Raw genomic sequence first — 24,706 nt, forward strand, 5'->3', positions numbered from 1 at the left:
AGCTGCCAGCTTTGGTCTGGACCAGCTCAGGCTATTGTCAACATTTGGTGAGTGAACCAACAGATGGAAGATCTCTCTGCCTTTCTCTCTCTCTCTCTGTCCTTCAAATACGGTGAAAATACATTTGAATTTTTTAAAAAAGGAAATAAGCATGAGTGAAAAAGCAACCTAAAGAAAGAGAGGAAACATACGTAAACTACTTATTTGATGAAGGGCTAATATCTAAAATATATATGAAACTTACGGCCTTTGCAGATGTTTGGGGAGTGAACCAGTGGATGGAAGACCTTTCTCTGCCTCTCTTCCTAACTCTGCTTTGCAAATAAATAAACAAATGAATAAATAAATCTTTTAAAAATATATTTGTGGCAGGGGAGGGAGGACAGACATTCAGCCTCATGGTTAAGCCGCCAGGTGGACACCTGCATCCCGTACTTACTGGAGTGCCTGGGTTCTAATCCCATCTGCACCACCAACTCCAGCTTCCTGCTAAGCACACACTGGGAGGCAGCAGGTGATGGCTCAAATGCTTGGGTCCCTGCTATCCACATGGGAAACATGGACTGAATTGCTAGCTTCTAGCTTTGGCCTGGCCCAGGCCCAGGTGTTACAGGCTTTGGGGAGTGAACCAGTGGATAATAACTCTCTCTCTCTCTCTCTGCCTGTCAACATGACAACAAAATTGTTAAGGGGGTAGATTTCATGTTAAGTGTTCTTATCACAGTAATAATAAAGTTCTGTTAGGAGTTCAGTTAAGATGTAAGAAAGCGACAAAAGACATGAGAAGAAATAAGAATAAAATCGGAAAAAACCAGAACAATTGGGTAAAACTCAGATGCAAGAAACTAGGAGTCTGAAAAGATACACTGACTATAAGGCAGGATGTGTCTGTGTGTGCGTGTGCACGCAAGCATGTGCAGTGGCCTTAACAGCCAACAAAACCAAGGAGAGCACTGTAATGTGAGGGTAACTGATATAGGAAACATAACCCCCATGGAAATATATGCTACCGCTCCCTGAAACAAACTGATACTTGAGAAGAAAGAAGCCCTAGCCTACTACAGGGTCCTAGAGTCTTCATCTAGGTCCCAGAACCATCTCCAAATACAGAGTCCTAGAGTCTTCATCTAGGGCCCAGAACCATCTCCAAAGTAAAACAAACAACCCAGTACTCAGTGCTTTTTAGATAGACTCTGGTGTTTTTAGATAGATCAGAGCTGGGGTCCAATGGTGATCTTGAAAACGTTTCAAAAGTACATCCCAAGAGCCTGGGCTCTGGAGTCAGGGGCCGACCCCCACACGGGGTCTGGGCACCAGCTAACTCACCACACGAGTTCCCAGCACACACTAGGACAGCCAGCACAGGGTAGGATGGAAGGGAGTGAAAACGCAAAGGAGCAACTTGAGGCAGCGTGGACGGGATCGCTTTGCACCTGAGACTGACCACTAGCAGCCACGTGATGAGCTCTGCTTACTGCTTTTCTGGCTTACATGAGAACAGGAAGCTGCTAAGGCTGCTTGTTGCTACTTTTTGCTTCCTTGACTGTGACATGTGGCCACCAAGCAAGCCTTCCTTTAGTTGTCCCTTTAGCTGTCCTATCAGGATAATTATGACTATAGGATGCCAATAACCAAGCATCTTCAAAGATTCACTATTCCTTATACAGCTTTTTACATAGATTTATGTTCATTTCATTTTGAATGCAGAGAGGGAGGGAGGGAGGAAGGGAAGGAGGGGGAGGGAATGGAAGAGGGGGGGAGGGAAAGAGCGAGCGAGCAGGCGCAGAAATGCTCAAGATCTTCCATCCACTGATTCATTCCCCAAACGCCTGCAACATGCAGGCCTGGCCAGGCCAAAGCCAGGAGCTAGGCGTCATACAGGTCTCCAACGTGGGTGGCAGCGATCCAAACACTTGAGCGCTTATCTGCTGCCTCTCAAGGTGTGCATTAGCAGGAAGCCAGGCTGGAGCCAGGACTTGAATACGGGACGCGGGTGTCCCAAGTAGTGACTTAACCACTTGGCCAGATGCCCACCCTTTGGCTATCTTAAAACAAAACCCCCTGCGTCATAAAGAACATCTGCATTTAGTTTCAAACTGTCTTCTGATGCCAGTGGTCAGTGGTTCTCTAGAACAGATACTCAAGCCCTGCCTGCAGACTTTACCCCAACCCAAACAGATCAGAACCGCAGGGGAGCTGGGCCCCGGGCCACCAGAAGCATGGTGCGCCTCCTGCTCTTAAGCCAGACTCCCATCTCTCTCCAAACTTGCCCTGTGTCTGGGAATGCCCTCTCTTCACCTGCCCCGGCCTCCCTCCAGGGTCCCACTGCCTCTCTCACCTTCCAGAGAGGCAAAGAGCCCAGACTCTGGAGCCAGACGGCCAGATCAGCTCGCATCGCAGCTCCACTCTTGGCACCGGGCCCTCGTGGACAAGTTACTTCATCTCCCTGCGCTTCGGATTCTTGGACAGTCAACTGGGATGACTGTAGCCACCTCCCAAGGCTGCTTGAGAGTGACATGAGTTCATGGCACAGAGTGCTTCAAGACAGCCTGGCACAAAGCCCAGGCTCAATGAGCTCTAGCTCATCGGTCCCTCTCGGGCCCATCTCAAACGCTCCGAAGCTGCCAGCTCCCTCTTCTTGGAACTTCTTTGCAAACTATTTCACCTTGGGTTATTTTTGAAATTATTACTGTAACTTTTTGTTTTTGAAACAAGAAGTGGCAAGAATACTACAATCTTCCCCCCGCATACTTCAGCCAGTTCCCTCCAATGATATACTACACAACAGTGCACTGTCAAACACCAGGAAATTGGGTGGGCATTTAGCCTCGTGGTTAAGACACCCATGCTCCATATCAGAGTACCTGGGTTTGATACTCAGCTCTGGCTCCTGATTCCACTTTTCTGTTAATGGCAGACCCTTGGAGGGCAGGGATGATGGCTCAACTGAGTTTCTTCCAACTACGTGGAAGACCCAGATTGAGTTCCTGACTCTTGGCTTTAGCCTGGCCCTGTCGCTGATGCTCTTGGCATTTGGGGAGTGAACCAGCAGACAGGAGCTCTCAAATAAAATAACAAAACAAAAAAACTTTAAAAAATCAAGGGGCCGGCGCTGCAGCTCACTAGGCTAATCCTCTGCCTTGCGGCGCCGGCACACCAGGTTCTAGTCCCGGTCGGGCGCCGGATTCTGTCCCGGTTGCCCCTCTTGCAGGCCAGCTCTCTGCTGTGGCCAGGGAGTGCAGTGGAGGATGGCCCAAGTACTTGGGCCCTGCACCCCATGGGAGACCAGGAGAAGCACCCGGCTCCTGCCATGGGATCAGCATGGTGCACCAGCCGCAGCGTGCTGGCTGCAGCGGCCATTGGAGGGTGAACCAACGGCAAAGGAAGACCTTTCTCTCTGTCTCTCTCTCTCACTGTCCACTCTGCCTGTCAAATAAATAAATAAATAAATAAAATATATCAAGGAACTAACACTGTTGTAACATTAGTGACTGAGGTCTAGACCTTATTTGGATTCTATCAGTTCTCAAGTGTACTCTGTGGGTGTCTGTATGTGTACAGCTTAATCTGTCCCCTCCAATCTTATCCCCTGGCAATGAGTCAATGATTGATCTGTTCACATCACTGCAATTTTGTTGCTTAGAGAACACTGCAGAAATGGATTCATACCTAATCAGTTGCGATGAGCTCTTTTCAGCATAACGACCCCTGTAATCACCTAAGTTGTTGCATTAATTTTCTCTTTTTAAAGTATTTGTTTATTTTTATCTACTTGAAAGGCAGAACCTGTGGGGGTGGGGGGAGAAAGAGAGCGAGCGAGCGAGCAAGCAAGAGCAAGCAATCTTCCATCTGCTGGTTCTGCAACAGCCAGGGCTAGGCCAGTCTGAAACTAGGAGCCCAGAACTCTATCAAGGTGGCAGGGGCCCAAGTTCTTGAGATATCACCTGCTGTCTTCCAGGATGCATTAGAAGGAAACTGGATCATTAGGATGGCCAAATCCTTGGGCTCCTGCTACCCATGAGGGAGACTAAGATGGCCCAGCCCTGGCTGTTGCGGCCATCTGGAGAGAAAGCCAGCAGATGGAAGATAGATCGATCGATCTCTCTCTCTCTCTCTCTCTCTCTCTCTCTGTCTTCTCTTTAACTCTGCCTTTCAAGTAAACCTTAAGGGGGGGGGGGGCGTAGAAGCTGGGTTAGAAGCAGAGGAGTCAGGATTTGAGCCGGCACTCTGATATGGATGAGGGCATGCCAAGCAGCTGCTTAGCCCAGTGCACCACAACCCCAGCCCCAATTAACTCCTTTAAATATTGCCAAATAGTGCTCCACTGAATGGAGGCACTGTCCTTACTCTGGGTCTTGTATTAAAGTTTCTTGCTTCCCCCAGGCCGGCCCTGGTGTTAATTATAGCTCTTGAAATCTTACATTTTTGTTTGCCCTTAAGTTCTAATAATCAGGTATCTCATCCTCTCTGGTTTAGGAATATAATAAAGGATATGAATTAAAAAATAGTAGGCTGAAACCTAAAAACACGAGCTTACCAAACAGAATAAATCCTGTGCTGCTTAATGACAGGGACTTGTTCTAACAAACACATCACTGGGTAATTTCAACACTGTGTGAACATCAGACTGCACTTACAAAAACCTAGATGGTATAGGTCACTTAGTGTGATCTGTTTGTGTGGGTGTGTATGGGAACACCTGTGTTCAGATCTCCATAACTTTTTAAGATTTATTTATGTCAAAGGCTGAATTAGAGAGAGAGAGAAACACACACAAACACCGAGAGAGAGAGAAAGAGATCTATTCACTGGCTCACTCTCGAAATGGCCTCAATGGCCAAGTCAAAGCCAGGAGCCTGGAACTCCATCTGAGTCTCCCACATGGGTGGCAGGGGCCCAAGTACTCGGGCCATCACCTGCTGCTTTCCCAGGAGCGTTAGCAGGGAGCTGTATTGTAAGTGGAGCAGCTGGGACCCCAACCAGCTGTTCCATGGGACGTTGGCATGGCAAACAGGAACTTAACCTGCTACGCCACCACGCTGGCCCTCGCAGTGGCCTCTTGATGTAACCAAGAGATGTGATAAACATGAGACCTATGAGACTCTGTGGGCATCAGAGAGCATATGGTTTCACAGGAAGCTTTTAGAAAATATGTGTCAGGAGTACACTATAAAATAAAAAATACAGTAAATATCTACTCATTAGTCATTTATTGTCAAGTAGCACACAGTACACATGGCTGCACATGCTATATGTGTATATGACTGGGAGTGCGACGGGTCTGCTTACCAGGGGTGGTGAAGTCTGGCCCATGGCCCCTACAAGGCCTGTGCAACACCTAGTCTGGGCCTGCCAAGGCAACCAAACATGGGACTCGAAATTCAATCAATACAGCAGGCTAGTTTTTAAGCTGATAATTTGTATGGCCTACAAATGATGTTATAAATATCCAAATGGCCCTTGGCAAAAAAAGGCTCCTCACCGCAAACAAGAGTAATGAATTTGGATACAAAGTTACAACAGCTGTTCATCTCCGGGTGATAACAATATTACAGCTCCACAATCACCTTAGGGAACCAACACCATTGACACCAACATTGTTATAAAGCATACTCCTGCACTGTGTTTTATGAAGCTGTTGCTGAAATAAGCTTCTCTTGCTCTGATATGGAAACGCACTGACTAAAACAACAACAACAAATAATTTTCACTACTACATTGTCAAGTTCAAAAGATAATGAATTAGAACCAATGCAGATGAAAATAAGCAGCTAAGCAAAACACAAAAGTTTTTATGGCAAGGGGTGAGGAAGAGGGAGGGACACATAAAACAGTAAAATATCATCATCTTTGGTTCAAAGGATTCTGGATTATTTTAATTCTGCCTCTTTATAAACTTCTGATGGCCCCAAAACTTATTAAATGTTTCTTTGTTAAAGAAAAAAAGTTGCAGAAACAACCTGAAGCTGTCACCATTTTCCTCTTTTAAAACTATTTTACATACACACATAGGACATGAAAACATTCTCATTGTAAAAATCCAAATTATTCAAGTATAATTTCTTCTCTGAATCCTCCTGATCTGGCTTTGGCCCCTGCCACCGCATCAAAACTGCTCCAGCTCAGGGCAGCAGTCAGTTCCGCTCTGCCTGTCGTAATCACCAACTCACACTCCTCACCCCAATGGACCCTGCGGCTGGCACGGCTGACCACTCCCATCTCGCTGAAACACTCCGTCGGAACCTCAGTGACATCCTAGACTCATTTTCTACTTTTCTGGCCTCCCCCTTTGCAAGGTTTTCCTCTGATACTCAACTCCAAACACTGCAGCCTCACAGCACATGCTTAGGAGTGGAAAATTATTTCTACTTCCTTGAGGACAATCTACGTACATCATATTGGAATACTCTATGACAGACATATCTATTCTTCCTTTTTTATTTATTTAGTCATTCATTCGTCTCAATATGGACTTAGGGTGTTTATGTTTGGATTACATTCTAGATGACTCCTTGTACCCCTCAAATTGTCCCAGTGTTGTGTCTGGGGAGCTTGTGTATCCACCTGACAAACGTCCACGGCTTTGCCTTCGGAGCACTCCCTTGCTTTCTTGCCCTGCAGGATGTCTCAAGCTCATTATATACATTTCAGGCCTCGGGCCTAGAAACATTCTTCTCTCCAAGTAGCCCTAATTCTTTTCACTGGAGAACGGAACTAGAAACCAAGATCTGAGAGCCTGGCAGGCTCACTGGTACTGGGACATAGACTTATTTTCAGACCTTGCAACTGCCCTTCCCCGACTGAGATACAACAAGACATGTTAGGTGAGAATGTTCTCTTTCCAGGCTGCATAAAATAATGGACAACTTGAAAGGTAACTATTGAAGAGTAACACTCTTCCATACATAATTCACACACGCAATCAAGAAGAGGCGCTATCCTAAGTTCTAGAATATGTATCTTTTAAACAAATTATGAAATAGGGTACGAAATATTCCAACAAGTTAATGAAAGGCCAAGATTTCCAATGTTAACCCAAACTGGGAAGAGCGGAAGAAGAGCTACCATGTTTGGAATGGAATGAAAACAACATGAACAGCATATTTCCACTAAGGAAGTGGTGGACACTCTTAATACTGAGAATCACAAACTCTTCAATAAAAACCAAAATAAAAAAGAAAAATTGGAGTATCTAGGTCTCGCTGATCTAGGTACAGCACTGCAACGTACTAGATTAGCACACAGTAGTTCTGCTGCCAAATAGGAGAGAAAGCTCTACTTTGATATTATTATAGAACTCAGGATAAACATATTTAGGCTAGCTGAAAGGGAAACCAAACTAGGTGTTACTCATTACATAGTTTAAGGAAAAACCAAATAGCATATTTATCCAAACTTGAAGTAGGTCTCATTAAGGGCCAGGGGCAGTGAAAGTGAAAATTATATAAAGGGAACAGATATTCCTGCAGAATATTTATAAGAGAAATAATATTCCCAACTAAAAGCTCACATTTTGTTTCGCTTTTTATGACTCTAACATTCTTTTTAACCTATTGGAGATTCCATGCTCTAAGGCGTTCTTTAGGTTTAAATAAGTCAAACAGGATATTAAATTATACTTAACATGAATCAGCATCACACATCAAGTAAAAAATAACCCTCCCTCTTGCTTCTTCCTGACACAGGCCTTCCTTGACATCAATAAATCTGAAGGCAAAAAAAAAAGTCCTTTATCATGGTAATGAAACCCAAGTGCTATTCTGAGAAAATTGAGAGGCAGCTAGGAAGAGACGCTGTGGGTAGAGACTTGGGGCCCGCGGGAGGAGCCGGTTCAGGAAGATCCTTGCAGTGGGAACAAGGGGGTGACAACCCCGACTGTGCCACTGAGCCCTAACAGGAAGTCCCTGTGGTTTGTCATCAGGCCCCTCTGGCCCTCGCCTGCTGGCCCTTACGTGTACAATAGCTGCCCCTCTGCGTCTGGGATTCTACCTCTGATTTTCTCTGAGGAGACAGACAGACAGAGGAAGAAAAGAATTAAAGGTCTCAACAGTATGATGCTGGGCTGTATCCTAAACCCACAAAACCCAGCCGCGACGGGCAGCCTGCATCGCGGCACTATCTCCCCTTCTCAACCTCAAGGCCGGCCTCATTCGAATTGCTTTCACAAAATAAACCCTCCCCGCCCTGGCTCGTGTGAAGGTGTCTTACACAATCTTCACCCCTCGCCCCTGCAAGCGGCCGCCTCACTCCCATCTACTCTGAAAGGCCTCCTGCATCACCCTCTCTCCACCCCCACATGCTTTGTTCCCCAACTGCTTAAAACCTGTTTACCAGCAGGCACCAGAAACTCAGTCTCATCACTTTGGTCACAAGATGCGATCCCCTGGCTTGCTACCTCCTCTTCCCTCCCCCTGCTCCACTTGCCAGCTTCCTCGCTCTCCCTGGCTGGATCATTTAACTTGCCCTCCTGGCCCGAACCTCACGCAGCGCTGGTGCTGAGCCAGAGACCCGGAGAGGGAGCTCTTGGGATCAGCTGAAGACAAGCGTGCCTTTGAGGGAAAGGCGCCCGAGAGCAAAGCCAGAAGCGGACTGCCTGACCCCAGTCCACTCCCGAATCCCTGGAAAATATTCGGAGGCAGCTGCCGCTGGACAGAGCATGGGCTTGGGAAACAGACACACCCTGCCTGGGCACGTCCTGGCTGTGTGGCCGGTAGTTAGCAAACCTCTGATTTGCTGCTTCCTCAACTTTACCACGGGAAAAACGATGCCTGCATCCATTAGTCGGAGGATAAACAATGTGGTACCCGATGCGGAACACAGCAAAAACAAAAACAGACAAACAAACAAAAAAAACCTTAAAGGGTGAGCTCTGAGGCAACTTGGAAACCCACCCCAGGACTCTGTGCATCCATGAACTCTCCAAATCACAGTCAAAGATGGTGTTCTTTCAAAAAACAACCTTGCAGCTGGACTCCTTTTAGGTGGGGAAGGAAACACTACAGCGAGACAGCAGCTGCACCACAGCATTTACGCTCACCCTTTTCAAGATAAGGCTCTCAGTCTTGAGAGTGGTCTGTTTTTGAGAAACATATGGCCATTACCTCTCTGTTTACACGATTTTTATATGCTAGAAGGGAACGTCACAGAGCCGCCGAGTAAATGGGCCGGAACCCAGGCCCTGGGGGAGCCCGAGCGACGCACTCACCGGGTGATATGGGCCTGCTTGAACTCGGAGAAGGAGTGTAAGGGATTGGGCTGGACACAGTGCGAGGTCTTAATCCTTGGGCAGACATCTCGTTAAAATACCTAGGTTGGAAGAGGAAGAAACAATCAAAACTGGCGGCATGACAGCAGTTCTTAAGAGAGCTCTCGGGTGCAGAGAGACATTGTCACTGGGAATCACACGGCTCCACTGCTGGGCAAAGCTCACCCACAGAGGGGCAGGGCAGGGCAGGGCAGGGAATCCAGGTGGGTTTAGCTCAGCATGGAGGCCTGGTGACAGAGCTGGGCCATATAAAAGACGAACAGGACTCCTCCATCACACACCAGCCGTGCAGAAATCACCTCCAAGGCCCAAGACTTCTAAACACATCCACCTTTCCACGACTACACTTAAATTCTTATTTGAAACTGGAAACCAAGCAAGCTTTCTGAGATTTATGTTGCTAACTCAAAGCTTAAAGAGACGTATTCCCGGGAATTGAACGGCAACTGTTCACAAAGCGAGGCTTGCTTATTCGCAAACTGTCCCCCAGCAGACGGTAACAGAAGGCAGGCAGGTCGGGCTTGGCTGCACAGAGCTGAGCCCCACGTCTTCCTGCACTGGGAAGCCACAGGTGGCCCGAGAATGCCGACGTGTGGTCACCAGGAATACCACCTTCACTCTGTGTGTCCCCGGCACGGAGCGCTGGCCAGCGCAAACTTCTGCTTTAGGCCATGCACCCACCTTTATTTCTCCCAGACAGCATCTCAGCCCTGGCATCCAGCCAAGTTCACCTGAGGAACCCTGACACAGCCTTGTCTATGCAGGACTACGTGACTTGAACAAAACCAGGTTCCCTACTCTGACAAGCACCTCAACTGGACTTCACTGTTAATTCTCCTTAATCTCTCTAGAGCAGCCCACCACAGAGGCACTGGGCGTGGGTAGCTTTTCCTTGCTTTCTATCTCTCCTAGGCGGCTAAGGCCATCTCAAGTGGCAGACTACTTGCTTTTGTTTTTAAAAAGGTTTATTGATTTTGAAATTTAGAGTTACAACCAGGGAGGGAGGGAGACAGAGACAGAGATCGTCCATCCATTGGTTCACTTCCCCCAGATGGCTGCAACAGGCCTGGGCCAGGCTACAGCCAGAGCCAGGAGCTCCATCCGTTGTCTCCCACATAGGTGCAACAGCCCAAGCACTTGAGCCAACTTCTGTCGCTTCTCCCAGATGCATTAGGAGGGAGCTGGATGGGAAGCGGAGCAGCAGAACTCGAACAAGTGCCCATGAGACGCACGCGCTGTAGGCAGTGGCTTCACCTGCTCCGCCACAGCGCTGGCCCTGGCATGCGTCTTCCTCCTAAGTGCACTCTCACCAGTCCTAGCAGGCAGAGGGGTATTCGCCGGCAGCTGCACTCTGCTGGGATCAGCTGGCTGACCACAGGGAAAGCGCGTCTTCTGGACTGGGCGAGCACCCGCTTGGGGGAGAAAGTATTTACCTGGACTCCCGGAGCAGCTTCAGGACTGTCAGGACATTCCGAAGAAACTGCCCCCAGAGTGTCCTGTTCAAATCTAGGGTGGAGGACTCCGGGAAGTTAAGACCTGCTCTGCTCTGGGTCGTAAGGTGGTTCGCAAAGCGGTTGAGAAGCGGGTTAGCAGGCTACCCGACGTTCTCAAAGGCTTCTCAGAAGATTTTAGAGAAGAGGAAACTGTCATAGATAAATCAGCGATGTTTAGAATACAGCTGTCAGCTTTATGATACCAGCTCTGACAAATATGATGTTTATTCTGTTTAAACGAGAAAGTACACACACACGTACTTAAATAGGATAACCTATTACTGCATTCACATTTCTTTCCCTCATTACAAAAATACAGGCTTTCACTCTAGAAAAATCTCCCCCGTTTTTGTGGAATCATACACAGCAAATTGACCCAAAGCTTTCTTAGCCCTGGCAATCTGTTCTATAACAGAATCAGAAACCATCGGCTGATACACTAACAATGCTGATGTTTTTCGGCAACATGTTTTGCCATCAAGACAACAGGATTTGTCACAGCCATGTGGGGCCCCAGGCTGCAGACATGGGCTGTGCAGTCCTGGGGGCAACTGGGGGCCCAGGATGGGTAGCCTCACTTCCCACACTGAGCTCTGGCTCAGCTGAGGCCAGACAACCCGATCCACAACAGGGACTCTCCTTGCACGAACAAGAAAGGCTAATTCTCCAACTGCTGGGTTTCTTGGCCGATTGGAAGTGTGCTCAGTTTAGACTGTTGCTTACCTTAATAACCACCTTTTCCACCAAGTGTAGAGGACGAAGAGGAAGAGGAGGGGGGGTTGTGGGTGGGAGACAAACCTTGAGGCCATTTCCTCCAGCGAGCCAGAGGGAAACTGTGCTTTCAGCCATTCACAGGGCAGCAATGAGGTGGTCTGACGCTTAGGCTTGCAGATAATGCATTAGTTAACTTCCCAACAGGAGCAGCAGGGTGGGTGCGTAGCCTAGTAGTTAAGATGCCCACGTCCCACACTGCAGTACCTGGGTTTCACACCTAGCTCAAACTCCTGACTCCAGCTTCCCGCTGATGCAGACCCTGGAGGGCAGTGGTGACAGCTCAAGTTAGTGGGGTCCTGTCACCCACAGAAGAGACCCAAGTTGAGTTCCTGGCTCCCTGCTTTGGCCAGGCCCAGTCCAGACTGTTGCAGGTGTTTGGTGAGTGAACCCATTATTGGGAACTCTCTGTTCCTCTATCTCCATCTCAAAAGAGTAGCCACAGGGGTCGGTGCTGTGGTGCAGTGGGTAAAGCAGCTGCCTGCAGTGCCGGCTTCCCAAATGGGCTCCGGTTCAAGTCCCAGCTGCTCCACTTCCGATCCAGCTCTCTGCCATGGCCTAGGAAAGCAGTGGAAGATGGTCCAAGTCCTTGGGCCCCTGCACCTAGGTGGGAGACCCAGAAGAAGCTCCTAGCTCCTGGCTTTGGATTGGCACAGCTACGGCCATTGCGGCCAACTGGGGAGTGAACCAGCAGATGGAAGATCTCTCTCTCTGCCTCTCCTCCTCTCTCTAACTATAACTTTCAAATAAATAAATAAATCTTTAAAAAAAAAAAAGTAGCCACAAAAACGGTTAAAAAGTTACCAACTGGGTTAAGGCAAGTCCTTGGGGTTTCAACAAACTCCACCTGTTTCCTGCTGGTTTTTCCATGGATGCATTTGTTTACCTACACCACACAACAGCTTGCTTGTTAAATAATGTAGAGATGAAGACTTGCTCATGCTTTGCACTGTGGCAACAGAACAGATTCCTTCAACAGCAAAGGCAAACCTCGCTGCCTTTCTACACACAACCATGCCTCCGTTTCTCTTCTCACCCGGTCATTCTAGAAGTGCAATTCCCCCCTTCTTTTTGGGTTTGAGGAAGACAATCTTCTTCATTTACCCCAACCTCAGCATCTACTTCTAGGTGGCGGCATTCGCCATCGCAGGAACTGCGCCACGCGTCGAAGCCGGCTCCCTCCGTATTTAGCAGGACACAAGCGGGGTTTCTGCGAGTCCTGGGCACCGCGTACCTTTCATCGTCCATCTCCAGGCTGGACTCGCTCTCGGACAGCTGGCGACACAGGGCTTCTCTTCTCTCCATCTCCCTCTGCAGCTTCCTCTGCAGCCTCAAGTTCTCCTCCCGCATGTGGCGCTCCTCCTCCAGGTACTGGGCCATCTTCTCCGAATCTGCAAGGCCAGAGTCCCGAACTCAGCCACACTCCGTGCGAGCATCCCCACATTAAGAAAAAAAGGAGGGAGGGAGGGGTTACCCAGGTTTCAGTCTGGCCTGAACGCCACAGGCATAGGGAGCTGTTCTGAGACAGTGGTTCCCACGGATGAGGTCTGGATTTAAAGTGTATCCCAAGTAACAAAGTGTACCAACAATCTGCATTAAAAAAAGAAAAGGCAGTGCTGGGAGGTGAGGCACCTTCCCTCCCTCTCACTGGCATTCTGAAGTGCTGAGTGGAGGAAGTGGCCAGGTGACCGAGTTGTCCGAGGCAGCTACTGGAGCCCTTCTCTGCGCTGCTGCAGCTGGGAGAGCGGGGGAGCCTGGCTGGGCACACAGACTGTGCCCACAGGCTACCCTACCTTCTGGACACCATCGGCGGCCTCACGGCTCCAAACAAGGGCCAGCCAGCTGTGGGAGACTCACCCTCCCTGGCACGCCCATCGCTGGAGCCAGGCCGAGCCGCAGGGATCCTCCCAGGAAGCTGCGATGGCGCACGGCCCTGTGCGTGGCGCAGTCTCGGAGCTGTCACAACCCCTGCCTTTCGGAAGCTGCTCTGTAGAGGATTCTGGGCCACTCTCCAGCTCCCTGCCCATAAAAGGCAAAACCTGCCCCACCCCCACCATGGCTGCAGCCCTCTGGTTTACCTACTACACAATCTACTGTTCCCTATGAACTTGGCAAAAGGACAATCTGCATGTACTTCTCTTCTGAAAAACAGTCACAACCTCAGAGCAGCCGTGAGCACACCCAGGAGTTTCCTGTGGGTGCCTGCTCCACATTACCACCTGGGTCACGGAGGAACTGGACACCACACTGACACCCTTTCTCTACCAACTGACCCTACGTCGATTCCCAGAAACTATCAAATGAGCTCCAGTCTTAAGCAACTTTCTGAAGTTCTGGCATGTCAGCAAAAAATGACCTTCAGGACAGCATCATTACAGACTACTTAAAAGGTCCGGAATGCTTATGTTACAAATTCAAATATAAAAACACGACAACCATTAAAAACACTATTTTGTGCTCTAAACCCTAAATCCCTCGCAGTTGTTTTCAATATCACCAGAAACCCTGCTGCCTAATCCAGACACAGAAATCTCTTTAATTGAAGGCATGCAGGGAAAATATTTACAAAGTACACTTTTAATATAAATGATTTAAATTATTTCCTCCCAAATATGCAAGAATGCAGGATTTTCCACTTAGCTCCCCAGGAAGCACTCGACTGGCCCCTGGGAGTATTTTCTGTTTCTAGAACAAGAAGAGTGACTGTTAGAGCAAGTCACCTTTCTTTTCCATCAACAGGAAAGCTTCCCAGAACTGCAGGTTCATAAGGCTCCAAGAACAATCGTGGAAGAGGAAACACTTTCACAGAAAACAACAGGTCTTGAGCACCTGAGGCAACCGCAGGAAGATTCCTGAGCATCTCCTACAGGCAAGAAAGTCCCGGGTTGGAAGACTTCCTGGAAATTCAGCCTGTAGCCCAGTAGCCTGAGGCACAGAGAACTCAACGGGTGCCACACCTCTGGATGTCATGGACACAGATGCCTGGCCCATGGCCTTCCTCGGCTGCCCTCTGCTGGCCAAGCACACACTGTGTGCACTTACTGGCCTGAGTCTTTCCTTTGCTCACAGAGCTCCCTAGTCCACAGCTTCTGCCAGTACTTCCCCCATCTTAAGCCACCTCTCAGTATGTAGTCAAAGAGAATGTCGATGGAGGGTGAGCGATTCAAGAGATGGTCCCTAAGGGTTCCAGGGTGGCCTGTCCATGCTGTACTCCCTTTCAAGCTTATGATTAGGAACTGGGAAAGCCCACTCCCCACCCCAAGCCAGCCGCATGAGCAGCCCTGAGGCAGAGGCCTGGCCCGCTGGTGTGTTAAAAATGCCCCAGGAGCTCCCATGTTCAAAGAGAGTTGACTACTGAAAGGTTCAAGTTCAAGTGCAGTGGGCTTGCAGGGTAAGGAGCTACCTGCCACCGGTACATCTAAAGGAGGTACAGGTCATCTGACCCAAGCAGAGCGGGACAGATGGGCAAGAAAAGTCAGTAACTCATCCGTGAGGCCAGACTCAAAGCCACCGCAAGCTGCCCACCTGCCACCTGCCACCTGCCGCTGCTTTGGTTCAGCTTCTGTTTTCACAGAACCAAACAGCACATACAGATGCCCACGGCGGCCATCTCCAGTCTCTTCAAAGATAAACAGTGCAGGACGGAGCGAGTAACAGACAAGGAGAATTTCCTCCTTTCCACAAGGCCCACAAGGCCCACAAGGGAAGTATAAATGAGGAAGACAAAGGTAAACTGACAGGATTGGACAGAGTTCAAGAAGGGGCCAAGAAATATCTGTCTACCTAATACAAACACAAAACCTCAAAAACAGGTTAAAATGACCTGCTGCATCTTGTTTTCATGCCTGCATGGGGGAGTTAGTAACCAGAGGTACATGCAGAATTGCTTGTCATTAAGGAAAGTAAAAAATAAAAATCAGAGGACCTTGGCTGTAACCCTGTGTTGTTAGAATGATGGTCCCCTAATGACTTCTACATGCTCATCTACAGAACCTGTAAATGCTACTGCCTTATATGACACAAGGGACCTTGCAGATGTAAGTTAGGAGTTCTGAGATGGGGAGATTATGATCTTGGATGGTTGGGGAGGCAGAGTGGAAAGGACATGTGCCCACAGAAGCAGAGGTGTGAGTGATGCCACTGCTATAAAGGGGCCCTGAGCCAAGGCCTGCAGACATCCTCGCCTAGAGCTTCCAGAAGCACACGCCCTGCTGACAACTCAACACGAGCCCAGCAAACTCCATTTCAGACTTCTGACTTCAACAACCACCGGATAAGAAATCTGTATTTTTTGAGCCAGTAACATGTTACAGTACAAACAGGAAACTAACACGTCACACTTGTTAAAGGTTCCAGGGATGATCCTGAGTCGCTATTCCAGGTGGACCACTGGACTAGAACCTGCCAAGAGCTTCAGAGAAGAAAACATAAAGAAAAGAACCCCTGTTCACTGGGAGATGCACATCCCATGGGATGCAACAAGCCAACTTCCCGGCGTCTGCCCTGAACGTGTTCTCATGGAACTCCCTGACGTGTATAGAGATGCTCACACAGTTGCAGCCTTACAATCAAAAGGGTCCCCTTGGGGGAGGGGCTAGAGGGTTGGGTCTCTGCCTGTAGTGCAGCATCCTGTATGGGCACCAGCTCCAGTCCCAGCTGTGCCTCCTCTGATCCAGCTCCCTGCTAATGTGCCTGGGAAAGCAGTAGAAGATGGCCCAAGTACTTAGGCCCCTGCACCCACATGAGAGACCAGGAAGAGGCTCCTGGCTTCTAGTTTCAGCCTGGCCCAGACCTAGTTGTTGTGCCCATTTGGGAAGTCATTCAGCGGATGGAAAATCTCGTTTTGTTTTTTTAAAGTTCCTTGGGAGAAGCCTGGTTAAGCTGCAGTGAATCTGCAGAATCAAATACCCTGGAGCCTTTACAGTGAGGACCGAGGCACTGAGGCCATTCTGTGACTAGCGGCTGGGCAGAAAAACCTACAAGGCTTATATGAAAATAGAAAGGTGCAAATAGTATCAATACTGCACTACTATTTGCATAAAAGAATTTTATACACATACACAGAATACATCCTGGAGAATACAGTAAAACCAGGCACTTGTGGGCAAACTGGGTGGCTGAAGATAGAGATGAGAGGGAGACTTCTTTTTTTCACTATGAAGCTTGCACCATACGAGCGGGGAGTAGCCAACAAGCAGAAACAGGAGAGAGCCAAGAAAATGCACAGGGACTTATCAAACATTGAGAAATCTAGCTCCTTTGCTTTCCAATTCAACATCTTGGCCTTTTCCGAAAGATGTGAGTATAAATTTCCGAAGCGTTTATTCTTCAAATACCACGAACAAATGTCAGCCCAGGCTAACTGTGGTAAGGAAGTTAAGGAAGGTAAACACTCTGTCCCCTCTGCCTTAATATCCCACAGTGCGCTGAGGTCTCCTGTGCTACCTTTGTTAGCACGATCCTAGAGATGAATGCAGGGGAAGGAAGTTAAAAATACTGCCTGTGATTCTGGGCCACACTGAAATCATCTGAATTATTGTCTGGAAGCATTCTAGCCTGCTTACCCTCCCCTATTACAATACCTTAAAAAAAAACTATCATGGGATGATGATTCTACATAATCAAGTATAAAACACATGGACTTGATAAAAGCAACTTCAGCAGTGACTATTGGTAATGCCGCGTTATCTTGCAAACAGGTTACTGCCACAGAGAGCTAACAGCTCTGAAGGCGGGGGCTGTGGAAGCAGAGGCTACGTACGCTGAAGCTGGGCTGCTCTCAGTTGCTTCTTGAGCCGTTCCACTTCGTTCTTTAAAAACCTGATGTGACGCATCATGTTTTCTGGAGAATCAATTTCCATGGAGATATCTCTAGGCGACGGGGGTGCAGAGACGGGCTGGTCTAGTTTCTCCTGCAGGATTCTTCATTGAAAAGACAGAGACCGACAATGAGAGACAGTTTGCTTTTAAAAGACAAAGTGACATACTAGGTGGAGGGCTTGTTTTAAAGGCAAGTTCCTGCTCATCATCAAGAGTCCATACGGCTACTTCACTCTCCTGTCCATTTGCCATCAACTTCTGGTCACCCTTTCCTGGTATCTCAGGGCTCAGGGCGGAGCTGTAGGATCTACTCTCTGCTGCAGCTGGAAATGACCACTGGGTATAAGTACTCGTGGTGAAGTCTCTATTTAACATCTGGTTCTGCTTATTAAGCCCGGATACAGGAGGCCCTCAGAAATATCGGCTGACTACATAGTCAACATGCTGGGTGTCAGTTATGGGAATACTAAATACTAAATTCTGCTCTCCTAATATTTTCAGCTGAAATTTTTGAGCTATTATGAATCTCCTTAGAGGGTGAATTAACAAAAATAAACTCAACTTCTAAAATTTCTTCCTGAAGGGGCCGGCGCCATGGCTCAGTTGGTTAATCCTCCACCTGCGGTGCCGGCATCCCATACAGGCACCAGGTTCTAGTCCTGGCTGCTCCTCTTCCAGTCCAGCTCTCTGCTGTGGCCCGGGAGGGCAGCGGAGAATGGCCCAAGTACTTGGGCCCCTGCACCCTGGAGACCAGGAGGAAGCACCTGGCTCCTGGCTTCAGATCAGCGCAGCACCAGCCGTAGAGGCCATTTCGGGGGTGAACCAACAGAAGGAAGACCTTTCTCTACTCTCTATCTATAACTATGCTGGTTAAAAAAAATTAAAAAATTTCTTCCTGCAAAAACCATCACAAGCACATGGCAAAATGGCCTGGGGACCCTTTGCTTCTGTCCACAGTAAAAGTAAAAATCTAAAAACAAAATTAAAACTGGGGTCTGAACATTGTGGTGCAATGGGTTAAGCCACTGCTTAGGATCTTTGCATCTCCTATCAGAGTGCCTGGTTCAAGTCCCAGCTACCCTGCCTCCGACCCAGCTTCCTGCTAATGCTCCTGGGAAGGCAGCAGATGATGGCTCAAGTACCCGAGTCCTTGTCACCTACATGGGAGACTCACATGGAAAGTCAGGCTCTTGTCTGTGGCCTAGCCCAGCCTTGGCTATTGTGAGCATTTGGGGAACCATCATATGGAAGATCAATCTCTCTCTCTCTCTCTCTCTCTGTCTCCCTCCAGCCCCCTCTGAGCTTTCAAATAAAAACAAACAGCAACAACAACAACAAAACAGACCCTGGGGCTGGCATAACGGGTAAAGCCACTACCTGCAGTGCTGGCATCCCATATGGGTGCCAGTTCAAGTTCTGGCTGCTCTACCCATCCAGCTTCCTGCTGATGCGCCTTAGGAAGGCAGTAGAAGACAGCTCAAGCCTTTGGTCCCCTGCACCCTCGTAGGAGACCTGGAAGAAGCTTCTGGCTTCAGATTGGCCCAGCTCTGGCTGTTGCAGCCATCTGGGGAATAAACCAGCAAATGGAAGATTTCTAACTCTGCCTTTCAAATAAATTAACTAAAAAAAAAAAAAGGAAAAAAAAGAAAAACACCACAAACTGACCCAAAATTATTTGACTAATAACAGGTGATACCACCTTCTCCAATCATTGTTAGGCTGAAGCATGTAACTTGCTGATATTCAATAGCTTTTTTAATCTGAAAGACAAAGACAGGCAGAAACAGATCTCCTCTACTACAACCAGGGTTGTCTAGGAGGAAGCCAAGAAGCTAAAACTCAATTTGGGTCTCTCATGTGGGTAGCAGGGACCCAAACAGTTGAGTCCTCACCTGCTCCCTCCTAGGGTGGAGCCTGGACTCAAACCAGGCACTCTTATATGGGATGCAGGTGTCCCAAGTGGGATCTGAAGCAGTGTGCCAAATGCCCAACCCTGTTTTCCCCAGGAGCTTCTGACCCGTGAAGTGACAACCTAACTGTCACTGAGCCCCGATTTCATTCTATAAGGAGTTTCTGGTTTTCTTTTATTAATTTTTTAAAGTTTATTTTTCTGTATTTGAGAGAGTGAGAGAGAGATCTTTTACCTGCTGGTTCACCCCCCAGATGCAAAGACCACAATAACCAAGACTGGGCCAGTCTGAGGCCAGGAGCCAGGAGCCAGAGCCCGGAGCCAGTCTTACACGTGGGTGGCAGGGACACAGGTACTTCAGCCATCATCTCTTACCTCTGATGGTGCACATTAGCCAGAAGCTGGAGTGGAAGTAGAGCTGGAACTAGAACCTAGGCACTCCAATACAGGATGCAGGGGGCCCAAGCAGCGGCTTGACCACTACACCACAATGCCTGCCCTGTGCTTTTATTTTTAGATTTTTAGCTTTGAGTTTACCCAAATACACACTGCAAATTATCTCTTCCCTTACTGAGAAAACTAATGCGTCAAATATTTTAATTGTCTCTACGTTTTTATAAATTAAAATAACTTCACTACAATTTTATTTTATAAAATAAAATAACTTCACTACAATATAAAATATAGCTGATTCAATTATAGCTTAATTATTTCCTGGAGATATACTTCTGATTTTCACTTTGTTTAAAGCTATGTGATATAATCTGTGATTTTCAAATTTAGAGATGTACTCCAAATAATTTATAAATGTGCATCCAAACCAAATACGTAAGGCAGAGTCCAGGAAGTAAACAAAAAGACCTGGGTGAAGTGGACTCAGGAACACTCCCAAGAAACGCACTCTTCACACCCATACACTCACCCCACAACCAGAGCATTCCTTCCAGCCTTACAGGCTCTGTCCTACCCCCCCCCCACCTCCAAAGTATACAGTGCTGGAAAAAAGGGCAAGGCACTGCACTGCACCAGGGGTGCAAGACATGCAACTGCCGGGTGACATTTCACATCCGAATAATCGTCACCTTAAATATGTGCAGGTATCTCATTACCGATTATAACACAAATAGGTAGCATTTTTTTCCATTAGAAGCTCAGCTTTCCGAATGAGGTAAATTCTAGAGTTGTGCTAACAACCAACAGTACATCGTCCATCCTATGTACTTCAGGAAGCAACAGAGGGCTCAGCGTTGTGGCACCGCAGGTTACCCTGCTGCTTCTGACACCAGCATCCCACACTGAGTGCCAGTCTGAGCCCTTGGATGGTCCACTCCCAATCCAACTTCCTGCTAACGCATCTGGGAAGACAGCAGATGATGGCCCCAATACTTGGGTCTCTGCCATTCACAAGGAGACCCAGATGGAGTTCACGGCTCCTGACCTTGGCCTGGCTGATCCCTTGCTGCTGCAGCCATTTGGGGAATAAACCAGCAGACAGAAGATATCACATCCTCTGTCTCTCAAATAAATAAACCTTTTTAAACACAGTGGAGAAAGGCATTTCAATAATGTGGAAAGCTGAAAACGCAACTATCCTACGTACAATTTACAAGAGCAGTAGGACTATCCCAATGCAGCCCTGGAATGCCTGAGAAAAACGCATTCTACAGGGACAGTAAGGGAGCAAAGAATAAAGGGAAGACGAACATGAGAACATTTCAAGGTTCAACATGTGCTTCCTTGGCAAATCAAAATGCTGTGTTTCACCCACGGGACTCGGGTGTCCCATGGTCATTCCTCCGTCACACCCAGAACAGCTCTTAGACACACACGGAACAGAAGACTACACAAACCGCTTCTCTGCTTCAAGTTTATCCATCCTTTTCCAGAGACGATTCACTAGTGCTTCCTGTTCTTGTTCCAAGGTATTTTCAAGGTCAATCTTCTCCCGTCTCAACTAAGGGAAGAAAAAAGATTTCACTGAGCATGGCAGGCCGTCTCAACGTTGTTCATACTTACCTGTTGTCCGGGACAGAAATCACATTGCTAGTTTCAGCACGCACTCGAGGCACACGCCAAGTCCTCCTCATACAGCGTCTGGGTGAGCTCTGTGTACGAGACACCAGGATGTACCCGGGTTTGTCCCCTAGTCCCTCTGAAAGGTTATGCTGCCACTTATATAAATAACTCAGAAGCCTTCAAATAACTCTATACTGGAAAAGCAATGCAAATACAGAGAAAAATACATAAAAATGCACGAAAATGATAGATATCAAGTTCACAATACTGATTATCTGCGAGGACTTAGAGAAGGCAATTTGATTTGGGGAAGGGGCTGTACTAGGGAGGGAACCCCTCACTGTATTCTATGTCCTAAAATAAACATGGGAAAATTCATTTACTCAATCAGTACTGAGTAACCTGCAATAAACACTGAATACGACGACAGACATGGGATAAAAGGTATGTAGCAATGAACTTGACTCAGAAATTTCTGCCCTCATGAAACTTCATTTTAGTGTGTGTGTGGTGGGGGGGTCAAGCTATTAAATGACTGGTGGGCTTTTGGCACAGTGGTTAAGCAGCAGCCTTTTGGGGACACCCGTGTCTTATACCTGAGTGCCTCATACCAGTCCTGGCTTCCTGTCTTGAGTCAGCTTCCTGCTGAGGTACACCCTGAGTGGCAGCAAGCAATGGCTCAGACACCTGGGTGCCTGGCACTCATGGGAAAGGCCTGGTGGAGCTCCAGGCTCCTGGCTTTGACCCGGCCCATCTCTGGCTGTTGTGGGCATCTGGGCAGTGAAACAGCAGATGGGCGACCCCTGCCTCTCTGCCTCTCAAATACAATGAAAATAAATAAAGGAGCAAGAAATTATCAACATGTGGAAGAAGGCAGGCTGTCAAGAGGAGGGATAGAATATGATCTCACAGAGAAGGGAGTGGAGGGAGCGTGTTTGTCAAAAAATTTTAAAGACAGAAAGCCAATGGTACTACCCACTGTTCTCTCTTCAACCAATGGCAATACACCTTTTTAATTCCAGAGACAACAAACTGTATCTGATTTGCATAGCTACAGCCATGCCAATCATGGAGTCGCAGAGGCAAGCTCCTCAATGGGCACAGCCCCGATGGGTACACAGTAAAGTGGGGCACACAGCACACATACGGTGGAATCTTCTAAAGCAACCAGACATCAGCAAACAACGTCTCGAGTATGGTTTTATTTTCACACGTAGCCGAGCGTTCCCTTTCCAAAATTACTTTCCTTTGTCTCAAGAAGCAAAAGTCCCCTAAAGAAATGGTTGGTCTGATGAACCCCATTAAGTCCTCAAGGAGCTCATGGAAGGCAAAAGACTCACTCATATCCACCCAAAGAGCAGACGGTCCTACGCAGGTTCTCCTTGTCAACCAGCAGGAGGAAGCACAGAATCAGTGATGCAGGAACCTGAACAATCAAGATCTGGGAGATGGTCAGGACAAGGGAAGGACTCTGCCTAAGTCTCCCTGGACTGTGTGGGGACAGCATTCTTATGGGACTGCAGAGATGTAGGCTTCTCTCTCCCTCCTTCCAACACCAAGATGACAGCCATGCAAACAACTGGTCACTCGCTGCAAAGGTTTCCTACAAGGTGAGGTCTGCACAGCTGCCATCTGGTTAGGAGGGACCCCTGTAACTGCGTCTTCTTCAGGAAGGCAGAGTGAGGCAGTTCTGCTCACAGAGCTTGAGCAAGGCGCCTGGGGTCAAATCCCAGCTCCACCAATTGCTGGTTGGAAGACACTGGGAAAATCGCTAGGTACAACTGCACCGTTTGTAAAATAAGGGCTAAAAATAACGATGGCTCAATGGGTTCCTGTGAGCACGGAACGTGTTAACTCATCGACATTGTGGATGAACGACTGGCACTCAGAACGCACCCTACTTGTTGGCTACGATCATCGCCATCTTGGGATACCTTTTTTTTTTTTTTTTTTTTTTAAAGATTTTTATATATTAGGGCCAGCGCTGTGGCGTAGCAAGTAAAGCCACTGCCTGCAGTGCTGGCTTCCCATGTGGGTGCTGGTTTGAGTTCTGGCTGCCCCACTTCGGATCCAGCTCCCTGCTAACGTGCCTGGAAAGATAGCTGAAGATGGCCCAAGTCCTTGGGCCCCTGCACCTGTATGTGGGAAACCCAGAAAAACTCCAGGCTCCTGGCTTTAGACCGGCCCAGCTCTGACCATTGTGGCTATTTTTGGAGTGAACCTGTGGAACGAAGACCTCTCTCTCTCTCTGCTTCTCCTAATTCTGCCTCTTAAATCAATCAATCTTTTAAAAAAAGATTTTTATTTATCTGAAAGTCAGAATTAGAGAGAAGGCAGAGAGAGAGAGAAAGAGAGAGAATAAATGGATAGATGAGAGCCTTCCATCTGCTGGGCCAGGCTGAAGCCCAGAGCTTCCTCTGGGTCTCCCATGTGGGTGCAGGGGCCCAAGGACTTGGGCCATCTTACACTGCTTTCCCAGGTGCATTAGCAGGGAGCTAGAGGGAAAGTGAAGCAGCCTGGATTCAAACCAGTGCCCATATGGGATGCCGGCTCTGCAGGTGGCAGCTTTACTGCTCCAACACAGCACCGGTCCCATCAGGACAGCTCTTTTACTTCTGCTCCACAAGGCTCCCAATTATGTGCGCTGTGTTCACTGGTGTATCCTCTACATTGTGAACAATATCTGGCACCTTACAAGCCATTAACAAATATCGGAGACTCATCCGACAAGTGAGCCCAGATCACACAGTAAATTGAAAATAGACTTTCACAATATTTTCTTTGTATGGTGGAATGGGACTCTGAAGGAAAAATCTGAGCGCAGAGAATAAGAGTGGGTCAGGGACACTTTGGGCCATGCAATTAGGAGCAGTGAGCACACAGACACTCCCCTTAAACCAAACAGTTCCCACCTGGAACATGCAGAAACCCTGGGACACCTCACAGAGCCCCTCCTCAACTCTGATTCTTTGTGCACGTCAGCGCCTGTGGCCGAGCTCCGAAGTGCAATCCACAGTCATTTCTTTAAGGAAACACGATCCCAAAGTGCTGACTCTTTAAGGATCCTATTCCAGCGCTTAACCAGGAGCTAAATGCATGTCAGGAGGTAGTTGGCAAGCGAGAAAAAATTCAAGCAGGCCTCATTTTGTAGCAGGAAGCCCAGTGGAGAAACTTGAGCCCAGTTACTTTTACAGTAACCATGAATAATGCTTACCAGTAACTGAAAGGCCAATCAAGACAAAGCTGCTTGACTCATGTCTAACGCACCAGGCACATCGCTTAGAGCAGGTCACTGGACGGCTGTGACTTTCCAGCCTCTCACGTACAAAGGGAGAAGGCTCTTACCATTCTGTCATTCTCTGCCGGATTTTAAGACAGCAGCTGTCTTCAGTCTGAGCTGGGTCAGGCACATATTTTAGTACTAGAAGCAGT

The 24,706-nt window shown here is 48.0% G+C and overlaps 1 protein-coding gene across 1 annotated transcript in view; it reads right to left on the bottom strand.

Moving 5' to 3' along the window:
- The window catches only part of CCDC6 (coiled-coil domain containing 6), a 142,772-nt gene that overhangs the window by 37,342 nt on the left and 80,724 nt on the right, over positions 1-24,706 (bottom strand). The window contains exons 4-7 of the mRNA XM_002718475.6: positions 21,109-21,212; positions 17,291-17,451; positions 12,764-12,920; positions 9,206-9,306 (exon numbers count right to left, since the gene is read on the bottom strand). Coding sequence (XP_002718521.3) covers positions 9,206-9,306; positions 12,764-12,920; positions 17,291-17,451; positions 21,109-21,212 — 523 coding nt within the window. The remainder of the gene's footprint in view (positions 1-9,205; positions 9,307-12,763; positions 12,921-17,290; positions 17,452-21,108; positions 21,213-24,706) is intronic.

Source organism: Oryctolagus cuniculus, chromosome 15 (genome assembly GCF_051225735.1).
Source record: "Oryctolagus cuniculus isolate XC-2025 breed Fujian yellow rabbit chromosome 15, ASM5122573v1, whole genome shotgun sequence".
Lineage (NCBI taxonomy): Eukaryota > Metazoa > Chordata > Mammalia > Lagomorpha > Leporidae > Oryctolagus > Oryctolagus cuniculus.